The sequence below is a fragment of the Notothenia rossii genome, assembly GCF_949606895.1.
Source record: "Notothenia rossii genome assembly, chromosome: 2".
In the NCBI taxonomy this organism is placed as follows: domain Eukaryota; kingdom Metazoa; phylum Chordata; class Actinopteri; order Perciformes; family Nototheniidae; genus Notothenia; species Notothenia rossii.
This window is the reverse complement of record NC_136904.1, coordinates 24,205,024-24,214,943: the sequence shown is the minus strand read 5'-3', so window position 1 is coordinate 24,214,943 and position 9,920 is coordinate 24,205,024. Positions and strand designations below refer to the sequence as shown.

Here is a 9,920-nt window from a genome sequence, read left to right as displayed (position 1 = left end):
GGGTACCAAAACACAACTAAAATAAAAATTGGACTTACATGCAGCAGTTACACACGGTTCCAAATGCTGTTGCCTTCTGTTAATGTTAAAACGGTTAAAACAGGCTTTTTTATGCTAAAACATTATGTATGCCATAACAGCTTAAAGGCTAGCATTATGGAGCATGACCGTATTTTGACTGCACACGTGTTGGAAGGATATATTACTGCTTCTTCGAACGTTTTCCCGATGAGCTAAGCAGTTTGACTTGGCAAACACATGTGTATTGGTATTGTATCATTAGCATTAATTATGCTAACTATTAGTTATAGGTTTAAACCTTTGCTAAATTTGCCGCCTTTTAGCCCTTTTGGCTTTCCGTAGTTGTACGCCTGGCGCGCTGTGAAGCGAGTACTGGTGGGACCCGGCGGACACTTGTATTTTCCAGGGGGGAGTTTGTTGTGCAGGGGGTATTCTTTTTGAAATCATGGCTGTTAACTTTCAGACATCGATCCTTTCTCTGACTCTGCCGATTTCCTGCCAGATATGCCTCGGAAAGGTAAGTACCGTCCCGCTTTCAGACGGTTTACGTCCGTTAGCCGTAAACAAAGATGTTGTGTTTACACGGAATTCACTTCAGCTTTAGCAACCGTATCGTGGTTACGTTAAGTCAGAGGTTTAACGTAACTAACGCTAGACCTTGGTGCAGCTAACAAAAGCCAATGTTTACAGGATTAGCTCGAACTGTTTCCTAGCGTTGTACCATGTACCCTTATTGCCAAACTTGGCTCGTATTCTGCTCGTGTTTCAGGTCAAGCAGCCGGTCATTTGTGCCAACCACCACGTGTTCTGTTCCTCCTGCATGGAAATGTGGTTAAAGAAAGCTAGCCAGTGTCCCAGCTGCAGAGTCCCCATCACAGCTGAGAACCCATGCAGAGAAATCATCGGTGAGTAGCTCCATACAAACAGGACAAAAGCTAGGACTACAAGCAGGATATGAGAGGTAATGTGCCTGTAGCATTTCACAGCTGAGTCACCGTGACATCACAATACATGTTGTAAAGGTGCATGGAAGTTCAGGTTGTTGTTAATGTTTGAGTTATCAATAGCCCGGTCAATACTTAAACACATACTCTGTTATTGGATTATTAGTGAAATTATCTTGTTGTTATTTACCCATTTGACAACATAAGTTCATAGGAAAACTGTGGACAGTATCACTGCAGTGTAGCAAACTTCAGATTAATTTAGTCTGAACCACATACCATTTTCCAAATTGTTGTTTGGAAATAGGGATGTCAACATGCATTTCCAAGCATTTGGACTACCTATGTTGTAAATGTTTTATCTTTTCAATTTACACACGGCATCTATTTCACGTCCCTCTGTTACTCTCCCTGAGGTTTCTCCCATTTTCCACTTTAAACTGTGGGTTTTCTTTGGAAGATTTTCCTTTTTAAGATGTGAGGGTCCAAGGACAGAGGGTATATTGTCGTATTGATATTCTGTACAAACTGTGAAGTTCACTGAGACAAATGTAACATTTGTGATATTGGGCTATATAAATAAACATTGATTGATTTATTGATTAAAGAGAACGGATATAGGGTCACCAAGTCAATAGCAACAGTTTGAAAATGTGACAGACAATGTGGAATTTCACTCAACTGACTATATTTCTTTGTTGCTTAGCTACATTAAGTTGACTTGCATGTTCTTGCATGCATTGATTTTATTGTAATTGTTTTTTAAAACACAAGTGACTCTTGGATGCATTCGTAACTTGCTGGCCAACACGATTCAAAATGGAGCTACTGAATCGCACATTTTTAGCTGTTTTTATCTGCTTCTAGTTTTTGTGCTAAGGTAGGCTAATCCTGTCCTGGCCAATGTCTGAGCTGAACAGAAGCTCAGTTGATATTAATATTGTCATCAAACTCAGAGTTAGACGGCCAACAATCATACTTCCCAAAATGCTAAATAATGTGAGTTAAGGGAAGGCAACAGTAATGGAGGCAGCTCTATACCAATACAACTGATACATATTGCACTTTCATCAAAGCTGACAGAATTGGTAACACGTCTTTAATATGCTTTTTGTCTGTACTTCTGTGATTCTGTCATAGGAGGCACTAATGAGAGTGAACACAATGACAATCCTTCCATGAGAAAATGTCTGAGAAAAACCAGAGGAGAACTGCTTTTGCGGGAGTATGAGGTATGTGGTTATAATGCTGTGTATTTTCACATCAATGCCCTTTAACAGATTTATCAAGGGGTTTATCACCACCGCATTCACTGATGCGTATTTGCTCATTTACTAATTATTTGATACAAATTAGCAGTTTCTATAAAATATTGTTTCAAGTTACAACAAAACACATTGTTACACAATTCTATTTTCTATCAGGAGGAAATGGAAGGGCTCTACATAGAAAACAAGGAGTTGAAGACAAAAAATCAAAGTCTGGAGTCACAACTGAAGACCGTTTTAGATCCTTGCAGCATTAAAACGGTGCAAATGGATGACAAAAAAGTTGAGCCCTATGTCCTGGAAGAATGGACCAACAAGCTGCAAGCTGCCACCAATGTTTGTGATGAAGTAAAGCAGGACATGGATAAGCTAAAGGAGGTATGTGAACTATAATAATCGATATGTTCTATTGATACCCATATATATTAATCCTGATAGATGAACACTCTAACATGTGGTTGTCATTCTGCTACATCATGTTATATGCACGAAATATAGACACATTAATATTATAGACATTAACATATTTTAATATAAAAACTGAAAAATATGAGCCTACTTGATGCTACTGTATTAAGTACAAATCATTGTTTCTTGTGGAATCCTTTTTAACATAGTGCAAATGTGTTACTTTACTATCCTCAGGCAAATAGGGCGTTGCGGTTTCAAAACGTCGACCTTGTACAAGAGAACATGAGATTGAAAGCAGAGGTCGTGAGCAGATCTCCTCAGAAGTAAGCATCTTTTTGGTTTTCATGATACATGCATGCTTTTGACTTTTCATAATAATGGTTAATTGAATCCATTTAAGTTCAGTTTCTCCAGGCTAAATCGGTAATACATGTAGGATTTTGATTGTGTCCCTCTATCAAATAAAAATAAATCACAGAGCACTTTCCACCATGACGTTCCAAAAGACAAAGACCATTTTTATTTACATGTTGGTTTTCCTTTCTTTACAAATGAACTATGTTGCTAAGTTTCAATTGCTCTGCGAAGCCCAGCTAAATGTTTTTTGGCTTTTCTGTCATTATAATGCTTGAACAATTGAACGACACAAAGTAATCTGTCCCCAGGTTTGGTCGTAGTACAGTAGCAGCACTGGAAGCTACAATCCAGCAGAATGATCGGGATGTGGACCACCTGACGATGGCTCTGGAGCACGGCGACCGGTACATCAAAAACCTGGAGTCTCGGATCAAAATATCTGAGGAGAGACGTCTTGAAGGGAACTGTACGGCTGAGGCGGACCCGCTGATACAGCAACACAAAATCAACATGATGATGAGGAGCTTGAGTGACAATGAGAGAGAGTCCATCTGCAGCAATCCATTGGCAGAAGGTGGAACATTTGTTAGAAATCACACTTCAATGTTCATGCCATCTGCCGATTACAAAGAGCTTAAAAAGAGTCTGACAAGAGACCAGAAAAACGACGTGGACTCGAAAAGTACCTCCTCTGAACTTTTGCCCGCCACTCCGTCCTCGGCCTTCCGTTCCCTGACTCTGAGAAGCCCTGGCGTCCGTGAAAAGAAAGTGGCATTCAAACCTGTGTCTCATCTGAGGAGGCTGGATTTTGAAGAACTGCCAAGTCCTGGAAAGAGTGGCAGCACCATGGAGAACCAATTCAGCAGCCTCGATGAATTACCCACAAGTACTGACGTCGAACCCTCCAAGTCTGTCTTCTGGGGCGCCTGGCAGGGATCTAAACCTGAAGACGGGTCATCTCCAAGTTTAGAGAGCTCAGCTTTAGGAGCCACTTCCAGTACTCTGGTGACGGACGAGCCCAAGGGTCTTGAGACGTTCAGTGACTCCTCCATGGATGCAGCTTACCTGGACAAAATCTCAGAGTTGGACTGCATGATGTTGGATGGAGAGAGCTCCAGCAGCCGAGGATCACAGCTCTCATTGGCTCCCTCCACTCCCGGAGACTTGGACAACACCCTCGTCCCAGAACCACAACCCTGCTCTGATGTCTCCTCAAGCCATGGTGGAAAACCTGCGGCACAATGTGACCAGAAGAGCTCCCCACCACATAACATGGGAGGGACCTTGAATGACAAAGAGGATCTAAAAGGCATCGCAGAGGAGAGCTTTGCTGCGCTGGATTCCTGTAGGGAGAGCGATGCCAACGTCCCTGACAGTACGGGGCACGGAGGGTCCTCCCAGACTGACGAGCTGTCCTTTGATTTGCTGTTTGATTCGCTGGAAGACAATAAGGCCGGTCCCTCTGGCTCTCTCAGTTCAGCAAGCCAAGACCATGACCATCTTAACCCCACCTCCTCCTCCTCCTCCTCCTCCTCGATGAGTAAGCCTGTGAACACAACAAACAGACATGCACTACTTATCAGCCAGCCAACCAAGAGGAAGTCTCACAGTCCCTTTAACTCAAGCAGTCCCACAAAACTTTCTAAGCTCATGTAAAGGGTAAAACCAGAACCTGTGAGTGTGTGTTTGGCTTCACATCCACACACAGCTGGAAGAAATAACTCCACTGTGGGGCTGCAGAATACATTCCTGAATATGATCCTCTGGTGTAAGATTTGGTCATTTTGTCTGTTGCTATTTGTAGGATTTAGAATAAAATAATTCAGATTTGTCAGATAGTTTATCTTGTAGTCTACTTTTTAGGTCTCAGTGACAGGTCAACCTGTACAGTCTGAGAATCTGTCTGTGTGTTAATCTGACAAACACCTCTGTGTTGTTATTTGTTATACTGTAGTGCACCCGTTTTGGGGCCCAAAACAATTTTCAAACACTTTCAGCCTACCGGTGTTTGTCAGTTTAAGCTATTTAGTAAACATGGTACTCATGGTAATTATGGTTTACATGTAATACTGAAGACTGATGAACATGACTATTATGAAAAACTGATATTTGGAAATAAATATTGCAATGTAAGAGTGTGTGAGGAAATAAATAAGTAATGCAAGGAGAAACATTGTGTGCATTTTTTTTCTTCTGCAGTGCCTTGATCAAATGATTCAGGTCAACTCAGTCTTGATGATTTACATGGGCTATATTGGCTTGTATTTTGAGGTAAGTTTTATTATTGTGATATCTGGTGGCATTTGGGATTCATATTTAGTGGACTTTTTCATAATTGTATCTTTGGTGTTAGTTTTTTTGATGATATGCATTACATTGAATGGTAACAATTATGAATCTGCTAATACAAGTGAAAAACGAATAGCCTTTTCATGCCGATTAAAGTGTGTTGTAGACTATAACGACACACATTAGAGACCTCACACGCACAGTCATTCCATTCTAGCAGAAAGCGACTTATTTATTATGCAAATTTAACGATATGTATATTTCACATACCTCTAATCGCTGCATGACATTTTAATTGGGTAACCGTTGTGGTTTGAATAAATGAAGTGTTAATTCATTGGGATTAATTAATTAAGGTAAAGACTGTGTACAAGGTTACGCTGGTGTATTAAATCAATTTGTTTAGTGCTCATCTGGCGATGATGGGCTTTAATGATAAGACGGTGGTCTCATTACTACCAAGGGTTAAGATGACAGTGGGCCGAGAACAGAGCCTGCTGACAAAGCGTGTCTCATACACATTTACACATCAGGAATTGGTGTGAAAAAACTGAAAATAAAATTAGTACTAAGTAAAAATGTATTCCACGATATGCACTGATGTAGACTTTATTGCATGTTTTAAAAAAAAATTCCAACCCAGAGAGATAAAGACCAATGTAAATTGCATGGCAATTTAAATCCACAGCGTTATGCGAATGATTCCCGGCTTCTAAGTAAAGAAAAAGGTGTCTGGATGGATTGGAGTGAGCCCTTTAAAAACGCACGCGTCTAGTCTCCAGATGTTACAGCCTGCCCTGTGAGCAGTTTTTATCTGTCAGCCTGTTCACTGCTCTGCCAGTTTATGTCTCGCGAGAGCAGCCGAGCACGGGCTTGACGAGATCTGAGGCGCTCAGGTGTAAGAGCCTCTCTCATCCCCAGCAGTGGGAAACAGTAGACAGATAAGTGCGTCTGAGAGACTGCAGGCATCTCTGTGATCTCCGGGCTCAAGGCTGCACTCGGCGCACTACACAGCGAACTACACTGCATCATTACTGGATAGGCAAAGGACCACTGTGTATCTATGACTATTTTCCTGCTCTTGTAGCAGCTTTTCCCCCTTCTTCCCTTGCACTTTAATTGGAGAAGCTCGCCAAGATGATGTCCATGAACAGCAAACAGCCGCACTTCGCCATGCATCCCTCTTTACCCGAGCACAAGTACACCACTTTGCATTCCAGCTCGGAAGCTATAAGGAGAGCCTGTCTACACACTCCACAGGTAAATAATATCCCAAATAACTTCGACTTTTGTCCTTGACTAAAGTGCATGCAACGCTGATTGCTGTCGGTGCGTAATAACAAGAGGCGCTCCAAGGCACATTCTGCCAAGACGCGCACTTAATGTTTTTTTCATGTTGTCCGCGGCTATCACTCGAAGGGTCTTCTTTTTGAAAGCATGCTCACGCAAAGTCGGCTTTACTGTTTTTGTATTAATGTGTATGACTTGCTGCTTGAAAGGGAATACTCCTGTTGTGTTATGTGTCGCAAAAAGTCCCGACTGACAGATCCATTTTGAAATGTTTTTCTTTTATCTGACGTGTTCCCTTTTTTTTTCTCCGTGTCTTTTTATTTTACCCTACCAATTTAAAACCCCTTTATTCTCATTTTGATCCTAATTTCCTCCTTTGCAGCTGCAGAATAACATCTTCGCGAGCCTGGATGAGACCCTGCTGGCCCGGGCAGAGGCTTTGGCGGCCGTGGATATCGCCGTGTCCCAGGGCAAGACGCACCCGTTCAAGCCCGACGCCACCTACCACACGATGGCAACGGTGCCATGCCCTTCTAATTCCACGGTGCCACTGGCCCATCATCACCACCACCATCATCACCACCACCATCCGAACTTGGAACAGGACATCATGGACCACATCTCCTCGCCGTCCCTCTCCCTGATGTCCGGGGCGCACGACGGTTCCGGCGGAGGTGGCGGTGGAGGCGGCGGAGGTGGTGGCGGAGGACTCATCTCCACCTCCTCTGCCCATCCGCACTCTCACATGCACGGCTTGAGCCACCTCTCCCACCAGGCTATGAGCATGAACTCGCCTCTCACCCACCACGGGCTCTTACCGGGCTGTCACGGAGGGGTTCAAGGCGGCCAAGGACTCACTAACGCCGGACTGCCCTGCATCAATGACTCGGACACAGACCCAAGGGAGCTGGAGGCTTTCGCGGAGCGCTTCAAGCAGCGCAGGATCAAACTGGGGGTGACCCAGGCGGACGTGGGAGGCGCTCTGGCTAATCTCAAAATCCCCGGCGTGGGATCACTGAGCCAAAGTACAATTTGTCGATTTGAGTCGTTAACTCTGTCCCACAACAACATGATTGCTCTCAAACCTATCCTCCAGGCCTGGCTCGAGGAGGCCGAGGGGGCCCAGAGGGAGAAAATGAACAAACCTGACATTTTCAGCGGAGGGGAAAAGAAACGCAAGAGGACCTCGATAGCGGCCCCGGAAAAGAGGTCTTTGGAGGCTTACTTCGCCGTACAGCCTCGACCGTCGTCCGAGAAAATAGCAGCTATAGCAGAAAAGTTGGACCTGAAAAAAAATGTGGTGCGAGTGTGGTTTTGTAACCAAAGACAGAAGCAGAAGAGGTTGAAATTTTCCGCTTCTCACTGATGGGCAAAGAAAAAGAAAAAAAAGTTGTGTGACTGAATTTGGGGACCAAGGGACACTAAAGACACCATTTTCAGTCTTTTGTGTCCAGCGATTTTACACGTTGGTGCACAATGGGCTTTATATACCCATTTTACGAGGCTTCATATATCTTTTTTATTTTCACGTTATTGGTGAATGTGAAGTATGCAAATAACAGATTACACAAGTTTCTCTCAGTTGTTTCGAGGAGAAGGTTTAGCGACGTCAACATTGCCTTTTAAAACATGTGGAAAGAGGTAATTTGCTTGATACTATAGCGAGTTATTTTCTCCGTATAGGCCTATTATTTGAAGTATAGCCATTTACGAATTACCTCATTGATTGTTGAACTGTGTTTTGGTTTGATTCTTGTCGTTGTTGTTATAGAATAATTCATGAATCTGTTCATTTATTCATGTGTTCATTTATTCTCATTTGGAGGCTGCTATAAATTCAAATTTAGTTGCAAACTTTCTAAGGCGAACGAAACAAATGTTTAGGCCTGCATGAAATCTTAATTCATGGGCAGTAATTTAGCCTCTATAGGCTGTCACATCCAGAGATATATTTATTTTGAATTTGCACAAAAGACCCTTTAGGTTTATAGATCGGAAATGGTTTTGTATATACAGACATCACGTTGTCACTTACAGCTCCTGTGGAAATACATTATAGGGTTTATTGACACCACTGGCATCCCAATGAGGAGTTTTAAAATAATCCAGAGAGCACGAGAGCCTGTCTGCTTGATCAAGGAGATAATACAAAATTAAACTTTTTTTCTCCATGTGTTTCAGTTTGCAGTGCAAACACTATGCATTGGAAACAGAATCACTGCATACAGTAGAGCTGTCTGCTGATTAAACCCTCTTTTGTGGATGGAGTCACTGTTAAATGCCTGTTTTCACATTAAGATCACCACGTTGTTTGTCGTGTTAATTGTTAAGGAAACGTTGTGTAAGTATTATTTTATTTTGTGCACAAGTATGTTTACAAAACTGCGGCGACATGTGCATCATGGAGAAAGTCCAACTGTCTCAACTTCTCCACTCTCCTCTGTTGTTCTCTTACTTTCATTGGTACTGTTCATCCTGTAAGCCAAATTCAACAGGGAGGTGTGTTCCAGCAATCTTCTAATAAATTGAAGAAAGAATACGATGCCTTTCTGGTTGTGATTGGGCCCACAATGAACAGAATTATTATGGTTTTGTAATGTGGACTTTGGTTAAACCTGTTATTATGGCCACCGATACGAATTGAGACGTTTATTTTATTTTAGATTCTAGTTTTGTTTGATTTGACAAGTTTGCTTTTTTCTCCTGCATTTTTAAATTCTAGATAAAGCGTTCACAAATCGAAATAATGCTTGGACATTGTTGGATTTATTTCTGGTAACTGAATTTGCTTATTTTGGGAGGCAAACCATTTAAAATGTAGGAATGTCAAACGAAGTATTACTGCAGGTCAGTCACATTTTTAAACTGAAAGGATTTTTACAATACATTTTTGTGCAAACAAAGAAAAGAATATGTAATGTTTTAATAACAACACGAACTGAATAATAATAATAATAATAATACCATTTTCAAATATGAATGTTAGTTTAAAATGTACAACAGAATAATGTTATTGATCTCATAATTATAACAATAGATCATTGCATTTTTAAGTTGTAGTTTTTAGTTGCCCATCTTTTTGAATGTTTGCACTTTAGCCTCAACGACAGCAGAATAGGCTTTTAAATGAAGCATGGAATTCTTAACCAGGATAAAGTTACCGCCTTTTGCTGTGACGAAACGGGACTATCAACATTTAATGAAGTTCAGCAGCAATAATTTAGCGACAGAGAGGGAGAAGGGGAGAGAAAGGGGGGGGGGGGGGGGGGGGGGGGGGGTGTGTACAAGAGAGATGACATTAAAGAAAAAAGAGCATTTATTTCTAAATAAAAACGATCAT

General features: G+C 41.9%; 2 protein-coding genes across 3 annotated transcripts; both read left to right on the top strand.

The window, feature by feature from the left end:
- The first annotated feature begins 246 nt into the window (after positions 1–246).
- On the top strand, positions 247–5,172 carry obi1 (ORC ubiquitin ligase 1). 2 transcript variants are annotated; one of them, XM_079667159.1, is made up of 6 exons: positions 247–538; positions 791–926; positions 2,106–2,197; positions 2,390–2,611; positions 2,879–2,967; positions 3,310–5,172. In XM_079667159.1, the coding sequence occupies exons 1-6, from the start codon at positions 467–469 to the stop codon at positions 4,655–4,657; spliced, it is 1,959 nt and encodes a 652-aa protein (XP_079523285.1). In that variant the 5' UTR covers positions 247–466; the 3' UTR covers positions 4,658–5,172. The 2 variants fall into 2 exon arrangements, with proteins under 2 accessions (XP_079523285.1, XP_079523286.1); XM_079667160.1 differs by lacking the exon at positions 247–538 and having other exon boundaries at positions 855–982.
- Positions 5,173–6,174: 1,002 nt separating this feature from the next.
- On the top strand, positions 6,175–9,327 carry pou4f1 (POU class 4 homeobox 1). The gene is made up of 2 exons (XM_079667162.1): positions 6,175–6,550; positions 6,963–9,327. The coding sequence occupies exons 1-2, from the start codon at positions 6,428–6,430 to the stop codon at positions 7,944–7,946; spliced, it is 1,107 nt and encodes a 368-aa protein (XP_079523288.1). The 5' UTR covers positions 6,175–6,427; the 3' UTR covers positions 7,947–9,327.
- Positions 9,328–9,920: the final 593 nt, after the last annotated feature.

Bases quoted from the DNA above. Each gene is read 5' to 3' on its own strand.
- pou4f1 (XM_079667162.1), top strand. From the start codon at position 6,428: ATGATGTCCATGAACAGCAAACAGCCGCACTTCGCCATGCATCCCTCT. The intron at 6,551-6,962 runs GTAAATAATATC...CCTCCTTTGCAG, and splicing joins CCTGTCTACACACTCCACAG to CTGCAGAATAACATCTTCGC.
- obi1 (XM_079667159.1), top strand. From the start codon at position 467: ATGGCTGTTAACTTTCAGACATCGATCCTTTCTCTGACTCTGCCGATT. The intron at 927-2,105 runs GTGAGTAGCTCC...ATTCTGTCATAG, and splicing joins CCCATGCAGAGAAATCATCG to GAGGCACTAATGAGAGTGAA. The intron at 2,198-2,389 runs GTATGTGGTTAT...ATTTTCTATCAG, and splicing joins TGCTTTTGCGGGAGTATGAG to GAGGAAATGGAAGGGCTCTA.